General features: G+C 43.1%; 1 protein-coding gene across 9 annotated transcripts in view; it reads left to right on the top strand.

Annotated features, from left to right (window-relative positions):
- trim9 (tripartite motif containing 9) overlaps positions 1 to 19,109 on the top strand; it is a gene marked incomplete at its 5' end in the record, with an annotated part of 44,904 nt that overhangs the window by 4,941 nt on the left and 20,854 nt on the right. For 6 of the 9 annotated variants that reach the window (XM_084045741.1, XM_084045740.1, XM_084045738.1 and 3 more), the window contains 2 exons: positions 11,632 to 11,727; positions 14,360 to 14,482. The exons of 2 other annotated variants lie outside the window; for them this stretch is intronic. In XM_084045741.1, coding sequence (XP_083901867.1) covers positions 11,632 to 11,727; positions 14,360 to 14,482 — 219 coding nt within the window. The remainder of the gene's footprint in view (positions 1 to 11,631; positions 11,728 to 14,359; positions 14,483 to 19,109) is intronic. One more of the 9 variants, XM_084045737.1, reaches the window with a different exon arrangement.

The raw sequence follows: 19,109 nt of genomic DNA, 5'->3' as shown, positions 1-19,109 counted from the left end.
TGCAGGCAAACTGTATGCGTTCTCTGTCTGTGTGGAACATTCTCTCTTATGAGGAGATGAACCACCTGAACCACCTGCCGCCATAGCAACTAAATCCCCCTTGATGTTGTTGGGAGCAGAGGTCTTAGATGTCGGACCCCGTGAGGAATCAATCCCAGATGCTTTCTAGCTGAATTTCTCCTTCTCTGACTGTGTGTGTGTGTGTGTGTGTGTGTGTGTGTGTGCGTGTCAGTGTGCATTTCTGTCTGTACAACCGTTCGTGACTTCATCAGTTTTATGTGACTTTTATGTGTGCCCATGTGAGATGAAATACATGATGTTTCGGATCATTATTTCTGCTCTTTATGCCCCATCCGTGCCGACTGCACACACGTCTTCTATTCCACTGTAGCAATAAACACCAACCAACAATGCTTTATTTTCCTCCATGACTTGGTGGACATGTCTGAACCACGATGGCAATCGATTTCACGTCTCCAAACTTAGGTTCACAAGTAGAAGTTTAAGATCTGCATGACGGATCTGCATTCTTGTCTGTGTTCTCCTCTGCCTCTCCAGATTTGTGTCAGAGAGATTTTATGCCGTGACTTAAAATCAGTGTTAATCTCTACTGAACTAGCTTGAAATGAAGAAAGCAAAGGCTGTTAAAACCCGGAGTAGTGAGTGGCTTGTCTTACAGTGGATGTCACAAGAGGTCGACAGGTACAGAATTCTAAATGTTATCCGGGTCGTGTTTGTTGCCTCGGTTTGTTTTCTGTCAATTAAAGGTGATTAATCTGACAGATGCTTAAGAACACGCGTGGGTGGGCACGCCAAAAAGTAAAGTACCAAGAAAATAATATTAATTGCAGTCTCCAGAAGAAAATTTGAAATTGACACACTTGCCCCGGAAGTGAGATAAATCATTCCGCATTCCTGTATAGAAGTGTTCATACTGTCCAATATACCCCCCTCCCCTTGCTTCTATGATAGCTAAGAGAGATCATCAGAGACCTGCTAATGTTGTCGGTGCGTTTTGGTATGACCCAGCAATAGAACACAGTTCTCTAAAGGCGCGCTTTTGCCTCTGTTGCTATTTTGGGTCTGAGTTGTTATGGGCAGGGAGGCACTGCATATCAGGAGCAGGATGAGCACAGTTCTACCCAGTGGCGTTTATCTCCACCTCCACAAGAGCAGCCCTCACCTCAGCTCTCTGCAGCATCCGATGGAAGAAGGAGGATCTGGAAAAGAGAGGCATAGATATAGAAACCACGATTACTCATCTCACTCTCCCACACACAGATATACCTGCTATGCTGGAATACTGTGTTTTTGGATGAGTTGAGTTGGTGTACTGGTTTTTACTTAGTTTGAAGTGTACTATTTATGCGCAAAAAAACGGTATACCGACTGTACAGTATGTTTCGCTCTTGCATCTTTATCCTCTCATTCTCCCTCCTTCTCTCTCCCTCATTCACTCACTCACTCACTCACTCACTCACTCACTCACACACACACACACACACACACACACACACACACACACACACACACACACACACACACACACACACACACACACACACACACACACACACACACACACACACACACACAAAGCAAAGCAATGGCTTTTACACCTTTTGTTTGTTAGATTGTACATTTATGGGGAAAAAACAGAGGGGGTGAATATGTAATTTGCATTAAATTGTCCCTGCTTGGAAAGTTGACGTGACTTTTATGTGTACCCAAGTGAGATGAAATACATTTTTTTCTGATCATTATTTCTGCTCTTTATGCCCCTGCCATGCCGTTTTCACACACGTCTTCTATTCCTCATTCCTCTGTCAGGCACTGCAGCAATAAACACCCATGCTTTATTTTCCCTCATGACTTGATAGCCATGTCTGAAACTAGGGGTGCAACAGTAAATCGAACTAATGTACTTACTTTTTTATAAACAAATATTGATAATTTATTTGAATAAAGCAGATGTACAAGCTCATAACGCAACGTGATGCGACGCATTGTGAGCTTGTAGATATGCTATTTTTGCTATGTTTTGTACAACAAAGTATTAAATAGGGTTTAAGTGGTTAATCAGACTTAGATTAGATTAGACAGATGAATAAATAAAATGCTTCTCGATTATTAAATTAATCCAAAAAGTTATTGATAGAATAATCGTTATGAAAATAATCAATAGTTGCAGCAGCCCTACTACAACTTAGTTTCACAAATAGAAGTTTAACCACCCCTGTCCGTCTTCTGTGGAAAATAGCAGATCTACAAGCTCAGGCTCAGTTATCGGTGTGTCAGAGATGTTTTATGCCGTGACTTAAAATCAGTGTGAATCTCTACTGTACTAGTTTTGAATGAAGAAAGTGAAGTCTGTTAAAATCCCAGAGCAGTCACTGGAGGTCGACACGGACAGACGCGTGTTTATTGTCTCGGTTTGTTTACTGTCAATTTAAGGTGATTAATGTGACAGATGCTGAAGAACAGTGCGTGGGCATGTAAAAATCTTTTTCAAGCAGACTCCAGCAGAAAATTTGAAATTTACACGCTTGCCACGAGAAGTAAGATAAATCATTCTGAGATAGCGCAATAGGTCTTAACCCTGGCAACCACTAAAATGTCCCCTTTGAACTCTGAACACCAGCAGGAAAATGTTATCAAACTTGGTAATTTGGGGAGGAATTTGCAGGGAGCGGGGAGATTTTCCCCTCTCGTTCTCTCATCTGCCACGCTTTCATGTCACCCATGTGTTTGATCCCAGTACCCTTCCCCAACATGCACGCACACACACACACACACACACACACACGCATACACACACGCATGCACGCACAAACACACACACACACACACACACACACACACACACACACACACACACACACACACACACACACACACACACACACACACACACACACACACACAAGAAGAAACCTCACCACAGCAGTCGAGCCCGATTTATACTTCATCGTATGTCAGCCAGCAATATCAGATCTAAAAGCTCACAACGCGTTGCAGTCGTGAGCTTACAAGCCGACAAAAACTCTTCAATCCAAAAACTGAATCCAGGTTAATGACGGCAGACAGGAAAACGTTCCAGGGTTGAATGCTAAGTCACTTGTCTTGGTGCTGTCAGCAGCAGCCGTGCAGCAGCAGGGAGTTTAGCTTGATCCGTTGTGGGCCCTTCAGCACTGTCAGAGCCCATTGGGTATGGAGGCCGAGGCTTTGGAAAGTCAGTGCACACTGCCAAATCGGGAGTGTTCATGTAACTCTGACAGTGTTGTGAACAGGTCAGTTTTTACACTCTCAGAGTTAAATAAAAGTATTTTTTTTTCAGTATAAAGGCAGGCTCCCTCCGTCCTTCCATTCCCTACTGGAAGTAAAGGGATTGACTGTCAGTCTAGATCATTTGAATCCACTGCCTCTCCAGCTGTGTGAAGAGGCCTCCAATTCATAACTAAACATCACACAGTCAAAGACCAGGAGACCAGACCAGACTATTGTATGTCAGACATACAGTAATTGGGATTTCATAAGCAACATGGATGCTCTCAGACTTATCCATTGTTGAGGAATTCTGTATCAACAATCAGTATTTGTTGAGTCAAACAGAGTCGGAGATAGATCACATTGTAAGATAGAAGTTTATTAGATTGGCTCATGAGAGCAGTACATTAAACACTGACGTCCAAATTTAACTTGTTTGGTAGTCAAGTAGTTCTCTAATGAAAGCAAGGAGAAAGCATATGGGAGGAACTGTCATGGGATCAAGATGTACTGTACACAAAACAAAAAATACCAGGCCTGCCATGGTGTCTTGACTCTATGATGGTCAGAACATATACTTTAAGTCCACAAGGGGTAATCTACCATAATTGCCCCACTCCTTAATAGGGAGAAACCACAGAGATGGACATCAGAGCATCCTACAGTACCTACTTAAGGTTCCGGTGTTGTCTGTGAAGATTTAATAAAGACCTAGATACCTTCATTTACATTTAAATGTTGTGTAATATAACAAACCCTTGTGTTGGCTATGAGAGCTGTTTAACCTAGAAGTGTGCCAAGTTACAGTAACTTGTTAGTAAAAAGGACAAAATATATTTTCCTTGATGCAAAAGTGGAGCAGCTGTTCAGCAGTAAAAGTGGTACTCCTGCAGAGCAAAAATCCTGAGTGCAAATGTGTGATTTTGGTGTGTGCTGTGGCTGAATGTTTGTATGCTGTGCAAAGTCTACACATCTCGATGAAAAGACATGGATAATTAATTGTTTAAAGATGTGCCATCTGATTCACTGATGAGAGATGAGTTGGAGGACAATGAAAGGTCTGAGGCTTGAAAAGAATGAGATTTCACAGTGGGGGGTGGTTTGTCAAAGCCATTTAGTTTGATAGCACCCCATTAATAGCTGTGATATTTATTTACTTCCCCCTCCCCTTCGCTGCCATGTAAGAGCGAAGAGTGTGTGTGTGTGTGTGTGTGTGTGTGTGTGTGTGTGTGTGTGTGTGTGTGTGTGTGTGTGTGTGTGTGTGTGTGTGTGTGTGTGTGTGTGTGTGTGTGTGTGTGTGTGTGTGTGTGTGTGTGTGTGTGTGTGCGTTTTCAAATGTTCTTTGTGACTGATGGAAGAAAGCTATTTCTTTTGCTTTTGTCCCCACCAAATGAAATGACCAAGTTCTGCATAGTTTTGCTGTACTTTCAAATAGAATAATTCATTAGGCTCCATTACTAGGGCACTGTCCTTGCATAGTTTGCCCAAAATGAGGACACTTGTTCCAACAACTGTTGATTCTCTGTTATTACACAGTAAAAAGGATGTTCCTAGTGTGTACTGTACCATGGTCATTTCATCAGGTCTCAGGTGTGACTGTTCCAACTTGGCAGTCCACTGGAAGACACTTCTTCACCCTCAACCCCCCCCCCCTACCTATCCTATATTTGAACCTTGACAGAATAAACCTATACTTTAGCACACTGGTTCTAAAAGTGGGGACCGTGGACGCCCAGGCCAGGGGTCCTTGAAGGGGTTTTAGGGGGTCCCTAGCAAAATGTGGAACAATTTAAACACTTAAGCCCTATTTAATCCGGTTATTCGAAAATAACAGCTCTACAAGCTCACAATGCGAAACGTTGTGAGTTTGTAGATCTGCCATTTTCAAAACATTTGGACAAATATTGACAAATGTTGACAAAGCGTCACAGCGCTTTCACGGAAGAATGAACGAAACAGTGCATGGAGGTGCAGGTGCACATTTCTACTCCTCATCATTACCTGATGGGGGATCAGCCTGAGCCTAACATGACGCTGCCATTGTCCTTATGAGCACTTTGTAGCGTCTTCATTTCTCTCGCATAGTCCTCACAGTCTGATATGGCTTTTCATGAACTAATGTCATTTATCAAGTCCAAAGTGGCTCAGCACCAGGTAGACTACCCGATCACCTGCGAAATACACCGTCTTCCCTCATCGGCTAAATCTGGCATTGACGAGAATAGATTATTTCTGGGCCAATTCCTGCTGCGTTGTCCCAGGTGTCCGTCATAAAGCAGCCATGGCAGTTTCAGTGCCTTCCGTATTATCCATGTTTCACTGCTATTATTTTGTGTGGATGTGGGTTGTTAATGACTTCTTCTGCATTATTGATGGTGACAGATATACCAGATAAATAATGCACTGGCCACTTGGGCTTTGCTTGTGCAGGCTGGTTCCATATGGGATCTTGTTTGACACAGAGGCATGGAAATCTAACTGAATCTTAATTCTTCGATTGTTTTTGAAGATGTTAAGACCTTGTTTTGTTTTTTAATTAGAGGAAGGTTCCCTCAACAGAACTGCAAGTGTCTTCAGTTCATCTACTTCAAGGGAGGATTTGGTATATATGAAAACCATAAAAGGCAAACATTATGCCAACACCTGACTTCCTTTTAGTCACTGTCTGCCCATGTTTAATTTCAGTTACAGTAGTTTTGACAAAGAAAGGAAGGAAGGAAGGAGATTCAACTTTTTTTCAACATGACAAAAAGAAACAAAAAGAAAAGAAAAAGATTTTAATGCTTAAAGGTGAGGTTCTGCAATGGTGAAAGTGTGCGAAAGCCTCCTTCCTTTCTATAATACATTTTTACCTTGACCCTCGCAAACTTGTTGAAGCAGTGTTTGTGGCACTACTGTTAAATCACTTGCCTGTGTAACAAAATCCCAAGATCATCAATACACACAGACTTAACTAAGTTTAGTTTAGTTTTAAACAGGCACTGGCTGAAAAACATCTTCACTCTTAAGCAACGAGAAAGGGAAAACGTTTTGCCCTGGTTTACTCTAAAAGATACTGTATTTTTTGGGGGGGAAACTGGGTCATGAGAAATGTAAAAAGCTGTGCCTTAGTAGTGATGTTCATGTGGCTGCAGTCTGAAGCCCTGGCATTTCGATGGATAGTTTTGCTTCATAATGTTTTATTGCAGTAATTGTTTTTCCTTTACTGGAGCTTTAAGGGGTTTAAGCGACAGTGCACTTACCTCTTCCTGTCTTTGTAGTTCCATCTTCCTATTGGAGGGGGCTTTAATCCAAATTGGCCCGACGCTTCTCCGACATCGCCGCTTTTCCAGTGACAGATTGGCTTGCTTGTTCGACTGTGGAGAGAAAATGAAACATGGTGAATGGCCCCAGAGCAGCTTGTGAATTATTCATGGTCCCGTGCATTCTCCCACTTGGCTTAATTACAGAGATGATTAGTAAACCCCAAATAGCAGGACCAACCTGCAATAAACCCAATACCCATTGCCCTGCATCTGCAACAGAGATGGAGTTCATTCCAAGCATTCCTCTGTTGTCCCTGCCATTTTGTCATATGATGTTCTTATTTTGGCTACCCTGGAAAAGATGTATTTTGGTCCACAAGGGCCGACATTATGTTATATGCGGTTAACAACATACAATAATAGCAAATCGTTATGAAACTCCAAGACAGCCTCAAAGTCCCAGCGGATACTGTATGTGTAAAGAGCAGCACTAAAACTTTGCCCATCGATTGAGCCCTGACACTAAATTCTATTTGCCCTTGCAAATGCTAATTTCAATGGTGATGAGATGCAAATATCAGGTACGATAAGTCATTATTAATAGTTCTCATCAATCACTAGCTATAATCTCCCACCCATAAGGTGAGTCCATTGTCATTCCAACATTTGTTTCATTATTGACGTAGTAAGGAGGAGGAAGGCACTGGTGGAATTCAGTCTGATCCAAGATCTATCTATCTATGAAATTCCGGATGTGAGCATCTTAACCGCCATAGCTGTTTTACGAGATCTATATGATGTCACTGTATGAAGTAACCATATGCACCCTTGTGCTCTTCAGCCAGTAGGTAGCCAAGCCTAGTTTGCCTTAAGTTTCCATCTTGTCATGTCTGGCATTTTTAGCGGTGCCAACCGCTCTACATTTGACCGTGTCTGTGTGTCCGTCCGTATGTTATGTCCGTCCGTCCGTATGTTACGTCCGTCCGTCCGTATGAGCACGGCAAAGAAGCAACACATACAAACACACGCACACGCACACACACACACACACACACACACACACACAGACTTGGAGATCGGCTATTCCATCTCTCCTCTCATTGGCCACACGTACCACTGGTTATCAAAGAGGGGTCCAGGGACCCCAGAGTGTCTGTGTGTCCGTTCGTATGTTATGTCCGTCCGTCCGTATGAGCACGGGGCTTTAAACAGCTATAACTCCAGTTTGCAGCATGCCACCAAGTCCAAATTTGGTATGTGGACTTAGACCACCAATAGGGACGAGCATTAATTGCTGAAGCCCCGCCCCCTCTGTCTTCCCATTGGCTGGCCTTTAAACAGCCATAACTCAAGTTCGCAGCATGCTACGGAGTACAAATTTTGTACATGGACTAAAACCACCAATAGGGACGAGCTGCAATTAGTTAAGCCCCGCCCCAAAGGCACCGCTTCCTTCACACAGGGTGTGATTTTTTAAGGACAGTTGTGCAGTACTGTATATTGTCTTTAGATAAACAATAGGAAAGCTGGTTGGGAGTCTAGAGGAGGCACAGCGGGGCTCTCTGGTGGGATTTGATGCAATGTTGTGCAGGAGGTCAGCATCTTAATCACTCTGTGAAACTGATGATCTGGCACAATTTCTCAAGGAGCATGGAATAATCAGGAAGATTTGAGAGCCAAGGATTCCAGCCACACATGTAGCACAGCACTAGAAATAAGTGTATTTGTTAAAACCAATATTAAACATGTTATCCCGGCCAACAATTTGATCAAATGGGGTATGTGGCCTAATGCATACAACACACAAACATCTAACAATGCAATCAAAGTACAATTATTTATGTTTATGCGGTCTACATCCTATGTGAGTTATAGGTCAAAACATGGAGACAGTGTGTGGCGCACGCGCGAGCAGGTACTGTACTGCATGTCAAATGTGCAGCTTCTGTCGTGGACATGTCTGTGACTTAGGCCCTATGTCGTTTCTGGAATGTTAAACAGTAATGGAGCACTGTAGTGTGATTTAAGTCGTGTTGTGTGGCTGCTTAATAATGCAGCTGAGATAGAGCTGATTGATTTCTGGAGCAGGGAACATGAATGAGAAGACTCTCAAGCTGACCTGGAACATCCTGTTAGCAGACTGAGCATACTGAGTACTAATGAACCCATTGGTTCAAACAAGGCAACTTAGTGGTGTGTCTAGTTGAGCCGTGTTGCTTTTGGCGTTTTCCATCTGGTGGACAGCTTTCAATCAATCAATCAATCAATCAATCAATCAATCAATCAATCAATCAACTTTATTGTCACAACATAATTACAGGTAAAACTGAGGTGAAACTCAGGCGCCCGCTAGCCTAGCGGTACAGGCGCATACATATAAGCTCTAATGCAGCCTGAGAATGCACTATATATAATAATTTCACACTCTCAACTATTTTACATCTCCCAACTCTCCCATATCTTCCGACTGTCTACTTCATGCCACTGGATAAAATCATGATAATCACAACCACAGTCACTAGTCACCAAAGACCCATCTGCCCTGCTCCATCATTGGGATATGGGAATATTGGAATGCAAATCCCGAGTTGATAGAGAGGAAGTTGCCTGAAGTGGTCCACGATACTGGAAAGTTGACATTCCAATCTTTGCTCAGCTGTCGTCGGCTCAGACGGTCAGTCCCCACGGGGCAGAAGAGTCACATTTGCGGCAGCTGTCATGGTTTTCCAAACCCTGGGGTCAAAGGGCATGTCAACCCCCAGAGCTCAACTCCCGTTTTGGACCTGTCCTGGCATCAGATGATGCTGTGTTGTCGTTGGCTTAGAGAGATAACTGAAGTGTGTGATGGGTTGTTTTAACAGGTTTCCCTCCCACCTCTATAGCAGCTTAGTTGACAGGTTTTATTGCTCTGCTCCGGAAAACTGAGCCCCCTCTTTCTCTGACCGGATAAAACCATGTATCCCTTTTTTTCCCGCCTTCGGCGTTCCCTACAGACAATAAGCTTCCCCCACTTGGCGGTTGTCCAGTCCACTCAACCGAACGGAGTTCCCAGAGGGTGAGGAGATGGGGTCAGGCAGAGTCCTCTGACTCGATCACCTCCTTGTTCACACAACCCCACTTCACACGCACCCCCTTCTCTGCTCCCTCGTTGTCCAAACAAGGGCATTCATGTGTCATTGCGCACGGCCATAGCAATGGCATTTCCTGTTATGTTCTCCGCGGACTCACCTTCCCATGCCTCGCAGGGTGTGGACGGTTTTAAGTCACAGCAAAACATAACAGCAAAAGTGCTGAGCCGTACATAAATCATCTCAATGTTTGACTACAATGCCCGACCGATGTTGCCATTATTTTACTGTTTTGACAACATCGGTGCGCAGGTGATGTGTTTTTTAAAGACTTTCATCCTTGGCGTCCCTCATTTTTTATCCCTGAATTTCGTTGAATAGGGCTTAATTTGTTATATAAAATTAAGTTCATGTTTTTATTTTTTATCAAAAAGTTATTTGGTTATTTTTATTGTTTGCGTATAAGTTAAATGTTCTCAAATAGAAACTTGAATTACATCTAAGTTTGTCAGATTGATCAGAAAATGTTGCTGTTTTTGGCAAATATCAGTAATTGGTGGTCGGTCACTAGGACTTTCCAAAATCAGGATTAGTATCGGACCCAACAATCTGGCATCGGTGGGGCTCTAATGAATATGACTAATTGTATTCATCCGTCAGATGGTCAATGGGTGGTTGGAGTGAGTCGTGTGCCGGTCTGGGAAAATGTCCATGTGCTGAGTGTGTGGATTTGAATCCAAATGATTCAAGTCCAGGGCGGCCTAGTCCTGTTCCTGTCAATGTTAACTGCAGGATCTGAAAGGACAAGAGAGATAAAACAAAATGACACTTTGGTGGAGGTTTAGGCTTGTGTAGTTACTTTGCTATGATGTAACTCCAAATATTAGGATGATTTGGGAGAATGTTTTTATGTTTGCTGCTTTACTACTGCACTGGTCCTCAAGAGGAAATGATTGGGGATGCCCTGCATCTAAATGGCACTGTAGGAATGACATTTTACAGTACACACTGTACTGCTCTAGATCTGATGTTATGAGACCACATCTTAGTGGCTGCTAAACATGGCCTGAAAATAACCGTTACGTGTCTCTTGTGGCTCTGTGTTTTCAACAATTTGCCTCTTGTGTACTACATTAATTTTGTATGTTTTTGTTAACTTGTAATGATCCCTGTAGGTAAATTCTTTCTCTGTATTTGACCCATCCTTAGCAGCAGTGGGCAGCCACCTACAGTAGCAGTTAAGGGAGCAGAAGTGGTTCAGTGTCTTGCTCAAGAACACTTCGACACAAAGCCAGGAGGAGCTGTGAATCTAACCCTGAACCTTTTGAGCCACTCTCTTCCTTTGTTTATAATTAACTTGTGGCTGGATTGTACCATTACTATATAGAATTCCAGTCACATTGGAACACATTGACCACCAAATCTGCCTCTGGCGAGCTCTTAGCATTGAGAGCACATGAATGCTGGATCAGATGACAACCAAACTGTGTTGCAGGTTATCAAACACTTACAGTAGCTGATTTAGCTAATTAGCACTGTGTCATGCAGGGGGGCTAATTAATGAAATAAGCTGTGTGGGTAAGTGTAACAGGAGCTACAGTAATCTATCATGCTTGGCAAAGAAATCTGTTGTATCATGCCAAAGGGCAGAGGTGGCTATTGATGGTTTCTTCTTGTCATTTACAAGGTCTTTACACACGGGAAGCGGTGGACTGCACCGCGATCATTGTTGTTTTGTCCTCCTGCGCGTGCGGTGAAAAGAAATGCTCACAACAATCCAGCTCTTGCCACTGCATTTGCACAAACGAGCACGAGCGCGAGAATTTCACGGGACCGCGCCCGCCTGCCCCTCAACTTCTCGGCGCGTCCCAAATAAATCGCCCGCCTCTCATTGAAAATGAATTACATAGGCTTCCCATCTGAAATGACCTTTAGTCTGCAAACAGGATGTTTGAAAAAGATTGTTACGTTCAGGATAGCTGTGTTAGTACGTGTCTAGACCTCTGCATTGCCCTGCCTCTGATGTCCTCTGTGTTTGGTATTGTTCTCAGGGACAGCTATCCCAGGCTCTCACCGGACTGTCAGACAGAGCTACAGAGGCAAAGGAGTTCCTGGTTCAGCTAAGGAACATGGTGCAGCACATCCAGGTACTGTAACACACGCACGCACGCACGCACGCACACTCCTCCAGCTTTAAAACTCTACCATGTCCTCTTTCCAGCTGAGCTGCATCAGCATCCCTTTTCTCCCTACTATAGCTGTCATTCCATTTTCCACCCCGGACTCTTGCACAGCCATGCCACTGCAAAGACAGATTGAGGCAAATAGACATATCACATTGTTTGTCGTCGGGCAGAAACCTTGTATCTCCATATTTTAGCTTTTTATGTTTTTTTCATAAATAATGTCCTGCTACCTCCTTGTATGACAGTGTCACACAAAAGTAGCGAAAGTAGCCGATCTACAATCTCATAACACATCACATCGTGACACTGAGCTTGTGATTGCTACTGTATATCCAATTTTTTTGTGAAAGTGGTTAAAGAAGTAGTTCATCCAAAAAGGAATTATTTTCTATCAATTACACACCCCATGAAGCCTTGAGTTCATGGAGATTGTTTTGTTTTTGTCGCATTCCTAAGCCAATAATTTGATGACCGGCAGAGGCTCAACTGAGTCTCCATTGAGTTGAGTTTTTTTTTAAAGATTTGTTTATGGGCTTTTACGCCTTTAATGATAGGGTAGACTGACAGGAAATGGAGAGAGAGATGGGGAGTGACAGGCAGCAAAGGTCGTCGGGATCGGGATTCGGCACTGCAGCCTAGGGTGCCTGGACCGCCACGCTGCGGCCCAGGCCACCATTGAGTTTAGTTTTCATTGAGTTTTATAAACACATTATGTAACCAATGAAGAGTGTTAACAAGAGCTTGTAACTAAACACTAGCTACATTGGTTCCATTGGAACACAAGTTCTTCTTTCCATTTCCTGAAAAACAACTGTTTTGGACATACAAGGTTTCCACCCGACAGTGACAACATTCTCTTATGCACCACCATGTCATCCTGTTGTTAATCCTTGGCTCAGGCTGGATTCAGTGTACACTCACACAACACTGTACATGACAGGTGTGAATGTGGGCGCCTGTCGAACACTCTCATTGGATGGAAACTTTCCACAAGTAAATCTCACTGGGAAGGAGAATCAGAGTACAACTTTTGTTCTAGCTTCCGGCCTTGTTCAATACTGACTTTAGTTGTTACTGTAGTGTAGACCTGGGAATACAGCTTTACTTCAGCTGTGCTTGAAGAAAATGTTAATATCAAATGTACTTGGATGGACTGTGAGCTTCTATTACACCGGTATTCCTCACTAGGTCAGGTTAAAACAGGTAAGAAGAAGTTGGTATAATATTAAGGTTCAACAATATGGCAGTGTAAAAGCTAATATATACTTTGCAATTGCATCTCACCAAAAATACTGGTTTTCTAGTTAAGCGGATTCAAGTGCTAAAAAAATAAAAATGTGATGCGGTGTGCCCCCCTCACTAAATTACATGTTGTAATTTCAATATCAATAAAAATGTGATACACAGGGTTTGTTTTGTCAGCAAGCAGGCACTCTCACAGGCAGATAACCAACAGGGTGAAGAACGGTGGGTGGGACTGAGATGTGTTTTTTGGTAGACGTTGAGAGAAGCAGGAGGTGGTTGATGGGGATGGGCTGGTGGACAAGAGACAAAGAGGAATTCATACTTCATCGATGGTGTCGCATGTACAAAACAGCCAACCTACAAGTTCACAACGCATCGCGGTTTATGCTCATGTGACTGAGCATAAATTAGGGTTAGGCTTCAGCGGATTTCAAGAGAGAGGGAGGGTGGGGGACATGAGAAGTTGGGAAGAGCTTGTGTTGGAGGAAGGGGAGCAGATTGTGGTGGAGTAGAAGGAGACGAGAGGATCAGTCAGGAGAGAAGGAGAAAGGGGTTCAGGAGGAGGTGCTGATGCCCCTCTTTGTCAGGTGGTAAAGTAACTGTATACTAGTCAGATATTCATCATGGGATATTTGTCTACCTATGTGAAGGCGAACAGAATTCTGACAACCTCAGCTGTGGACATTTTTGCAGTCTCCTCTTCCCACTTGACGTTTTGATGCTGCTACTCTCGCTCTCTCTCTCCCCCTTCCTTGTTTAGCCAAATGTCAGTCTTCCTCGCTATGGCCTGGTGCATCTGGTCTTGGATGTATGCCTGCAGATTGCAGTGCCTCTGTGTGTGGTTCATTGCTTCTTGTTTGTCCTACATACATTGTAGATCTCTGTCTTGGTGTCATTCAGTGGTTCAGCCTCAAAGATTGTTTTGCTTTCTTCGTCGATTTATCTTGCTTTTGATGGAACGATTGACTCTTTATCTGTTTGTCTGTCTGTCTGTCCGTCCGTCCGTCCGTCCGTCCGTCCATCCATCCATACATCCATCCATTCATTTATCCATTGATCGATTTACCTTCCTAATTGTCGATAAAGATAAATTTGATCTCACTGGGACACGTTGTGAGCTTGTAGATCTGCTATTTTCACCACTTCTTAAAAGTTCTTAAAAGAGTTTTGTAAAAAATAATTCTGATTTTTTTTTTAAATTTATGTTTGAACATTCTTTTTCATTTTAATAATAATCTTGAAAACAGATTGGAAAAAATGAAAATGGGTCCACAACCCACAAATGTGTCCCGAGTCCCACTGTTTGGGAAACACTGGTCTACAGTTCATTGCTATGTGTGTGTTCCAGGAGAATGGAGTGGAGTTTGAAGCTTGCCTGGTGGCACAGTGTGATGCTCTCATTGAAGCCCTTAACCGCCGTAAGGCCCAGCTGCTGTCCCGAGTAAACAAAGAGCACGAACACAAGCTGATGGTGAGTAAGCATGACTTGACCCAGAGCAGAGAGAGAGAGAGAGTGTGTGTGTGTGTGTGTGTGTGTGTGTGTGTGTGTGTGTGTGTGTGTGTGTGTGCACGCGCACGTGTGCACATGCACGTGCGCACGCGTGTGAGTGTGAGAGTGTGTGCGTGCGTGCACACATTTAAATATACACTCATTATATATACACTACACATGCTCTTTCACACACACATGCAAAATGCAGCTGAAGGTGGGTGACCATGACCATGGATCAGACACAGCCTTGGGCCTAGACTTTTATTCAGGACATTTATTGAAATAAGAGAGCAGTGAACTTATGTCACCCATTTGGCAGATGAGACTTTGATGAAGATTTAAAAATACTCAAAATTAATTAAATGACTTGTTAAGAAGGCCATTCATACAATCTAGGAGGGCGTAAAAGATACATAATTAGTTATTGGCAGCTAAAACAATTGTAATCTACTGTAGTAACTAACTACATAGCTAGCTATTGTAGTGCATGTTGAAATAACAGTAGAGCTAAGCACCCAGCACAAGAAATGAGAAGGGCGGCACACCGCCGTTTACCTCAAGCTGTTTGTGGCCGACCAAACAAGCACAGAAGAGCAGGATGGAAGGAGGGAGGGGCAGAGGGAAGGAGAGATACACACTTGTGCTGAACAGCATCCAATTTCATGCCTGGGTGGTCTGTAGAATTAAGGTTTCACATGCAGAGGTGGTTTGAGGAGGATGGTTACATGTGGACCCACTCATAGACATACTCATACACAGACATGACCGCACATGTTCTCTCTCATGTACATATGTTTGAATAAATATATGGATATATACTTAACCTAATGTGTGTGTGTGTATACTGTATATACAGTATGGATGTTAGCTGTGAGTGAGCTAGTGATTTTTTAAATTAAGGGTGTTTTCTGTTAAAGATGACAGGCTTCTCAGTGAGGCGGAGGAATGGATATTCACACTTCCGAGGCATAGGAATTTTTAAGTGGACCCAGTGCATCTGGTCTTGCATGACAGCCAGCAGAATGGCGGCTCTATGTTTGTCACTCACTGATTCTTGGGACATGATGGATGACGTGTCTTCCAGTGAAAGATGTCACACTCTTTATTCACTCGGGGGATTATTGCTCCAATCGCAGCAATCTCCTACAGTGTTAATGATTCCGAACAGATAATGGCTGTCTCAAATGTAGTCCTCCTTAAGACACGTTTCCTTAAGTGAATCTTCTAGATACAAATAGTTTTCTTCGTCAATGACCCTGTCACAACATAATGTACGAACATGTGATCATAATATGATCATGATTCACTTCTGGGTGCTTGGTCTGAACCACTGTATTACTACATCACATATTGAAGCTAGAGCTGGGGGTCTTCAATGTTTTTCAGGCCAGGGACCCCTTATGTGAGAGAGAGATGAAGCAGGGACCCCACTACATATTTTATAAAATTGTGTTGCAGATTAAGCTTTTACATAGATAGCTTCATAGGCTTGTTTGACAGCACTGTCACCAGTGTTGTGTCAATTAATGTTTGTTTACACATAATATTCTCTATTAATATGTTAATAGTTGGATTCATGTTAATGTGTGTTAATATTTTCAGACATTTAAACATACTTAGTAAACTTGACCGTTGGCTCTGCACTTGGTCTGCTCTTTTTTCCCCTCTACACCAAACCTCTTTGCCAGAAATAGGCGATCTACAAGCTCACAACGCCTCGCAGCGCCCCTCAGAATAGAGATGCTAGGGTTCAAGTGGTTAATGTAAAAAAATAAACCTTTTTTCTATCACACATAGATTTGGCGGCCCCCCTGTAGTAACTCTGAGGAGCCCCTAGGGGTCCCGGACTCCCGGACCCCCTGTTGAAGACCCATGAGACTAGTTGATACAGTAACATACAGTGCAACAAAATAACACATTATAAATCATAACCGTATAAACCATTCAATTAAATGGTAGCATCTAGACATCTACTTAGAGCCCCAACTGTCACCATTACTCCAGCGCTAATGATCCATAATGAAAATGAATTCAGTTGGCCAGCCAGCTCTACCAGCTGAATTAAAATGACAGGTGTCAATTCACTGCTGACTCATTTGCATTTCAGAAATGCCAGCCAGCCTTCACACTTGATTGGACACAGAGCACCACATGTTGAAACCGTGCCCCCACATACCACTAACATTTATTTATTTATTCAGTTATTTATTTTCACATTGTGTCAGGTACCTACCTACTGGTTGACAAGTAGCACTGAAGCTCATAAGCGCGATATCTGTCCCGGACACATGGGGATTGCCTCTTGAAGGAGTGGTAGAACTTTTGTCTGCCATGCGGGAGACACAGGTTTGAATAGGACAACTTATGGATTGCAGCTTTAAGTACATAATATAATAATAGAATACATAATAGGCTATAATAAGGGCAGGACTTCCCTTCATATTGTACTGCAAGATTCCTAGAGGAAAGGATTAAGAGGCCCATCTTCATTTTCAAGCAAGAAAGCGTCATGTCTGCTTTTGTTCTCATGGGCCTGTGGCCCCCGACTTAAAGTCATTTTACAACTGTGGCCCCTTTCCTTATCTAATTGAATACCCCTGGCGTAGGCTGTGGAGATGGTCTGCATGATCAGTGTCTGTACCGGCCCACTCCACTAGCATTAAAGGCTTTGTGCATACTGTTGAAGTGGAATCCATCCCTGCCTGAGCCACAGACATGTCCCACTCCCAGCTAAATTAAGCACTCTGGCCTTTACTGTGTATGACTTGTTCTATGTAGGATGACTTCCTCTGTACCGTACCAACGAACAAAGGAGAAGGCCTGTTACCTGTATCAAAGCCATATCTCCCATTGAGCCTCTCAAAGAGACAAACCCACACTGACGCTACAGCCCTGTTGTCATGGTACTTGGTCAATACTTATGAGTCAGGTCCATTTTGACACATCATCAGGAAGCCTGGAGTTGTTATAGTCACTCTTAACGAGGCGGCTAGAGCAGAAGCTCTACTCCTCTGTCTCACTTTGACGCCATTCTCATTTCCTCAATAAAACACTTGTTGGGCCGGAAACCATTTATCTCCACAATTCAACTTTTTATATTTTTTTCGCAAATAAATGCCGTACTGCCTACTTCATCATACAAGAGTGTCAGGCAGAAGTAGCAAAATAGCAAATCTAGAAGGATACAATGAGTCGTGATGTGATTTCTTTTCTTTGTGCTATACAGTGACTATCGAATAGAATCAAGCCTTTGTGTACCATCTCTACTCCTGGCCCCTCCCACGTTACATGTCTGGGATTGTGAGAATGTGTGCAAAGCATATTTCAGTGCAGAGAACCCACCACGGATGAGGGGCCCTGCTGAGAGCTGATTAGAGTGATACAAAGTGAATGGTAAACTAAGTCTCACTGTGTCTCCCTTTCTCTCCCACCCTCCCCGCTGTGCTGTTTGCTATTCGATACTTCTTCTCAGGGATGCTTTAAGCCCAGGCCTTTGAATGAGTACAGCTGCACCTCAGTCTATTTTTATTTTTCACCGTAATGATCCTAGTGTCTTTGTGGCTAACCTTCCTGTGGCTCATTCATCTGTGTGAGCCACTCTCTCCCTGTCTGTCTCTGTCTCTTGCTCAGTCTTTTGCCTAATTTAAACTTTGTGGCATGATGGTGTCGCTCGACAAACATAACAGATTTCTTTCCTTCTTTCTTTCTTTCTTTCTTTCTTTCTTTCTTTCTTTCTTTCTTTCTTTCTTTCTTTCTTTCTTTCTTTCCCCATCCCTCTCTCTCTCTCTCTCTCTCTCTCTCTCTCTCTCTCTCTCTCTCTCTCTCTCTCTCTCTCTCTCTCTCTCTCTGCTGGGGTTCCCTCTTGTCCCCATGGGCTGTCAATGTGAGACTTTCTACAGTCTTGCTCATTAAAACACAGGGAAACTTCTGCAGTGTATGATGGATGAAGAAGGCCCCAACCGTGTGGGAAATAAATAATAATGTGTTGGGAAAGAAAGTGCTTGTTTTACTATTGGTCTCTTGTGATATTGGAAGTCTAGTCTAGTTTAGGAGGGGCAACTCAATACCTAAAGTATATGAATGGTTCACTGTCGTAGTAACAACTGTAATATGACATGATGTACAGATGGTTTATTCAGTAAGCCTAATGGCCACATTGTATAAGAGGTTGTCTAAAAATACCACTTTGTATATTTTGTGTTGTTCCACAGAGATTTTCATTCACTCTTACTTTGTTTTCTTTCTTTAACTTAGAGTGGCCAATTATTTGTACCCCCTTTTTCTCCCAGTTTATTTGCCAATCAACCCTACCCACACATTTATTATTATTACTGCCTGGCACTGCGACAGAGATTGGCCTACATACCCGGCTTCTCACCCCCGAACACGAACAATTGTGTTTGTATAGACACCCGGCCAAGCCAGATGCACCACGGTGCATTCAAACCCCTAGGCTCCACCGTGGTAGACAGGTACTTTACCCCTGCTCCACCCGAGCGCCATTCATTCTTACACTGTGTAAATATTGTGTGCTCACTCAATACTTGTGCATTGGTTGATTAGCTCTGGCTCTTATACTCTTTACTACTGGTTACCTGTGATTGAT

Source organism: Gymnoscopelus microlampas, assembly GCF_963454915.1.
Source record: "Gymnoscopelus microlampas genome assembly, chromosome: 20".
In the NCBI taxonomy this organism is placed as follows: domain Eukaryota; kingdom Metazoa; phylum Chordata; class Actinopteri; order Myctophiformes; family Myctophidae; genus Gymnoscopelus; species Gymnoscopelus microlampas.
The sequence above is the reverse complement of the archived record's forward strand: the minus strand, read 5'-3'. Positions and strand labels throughout refer to the sequence as shown.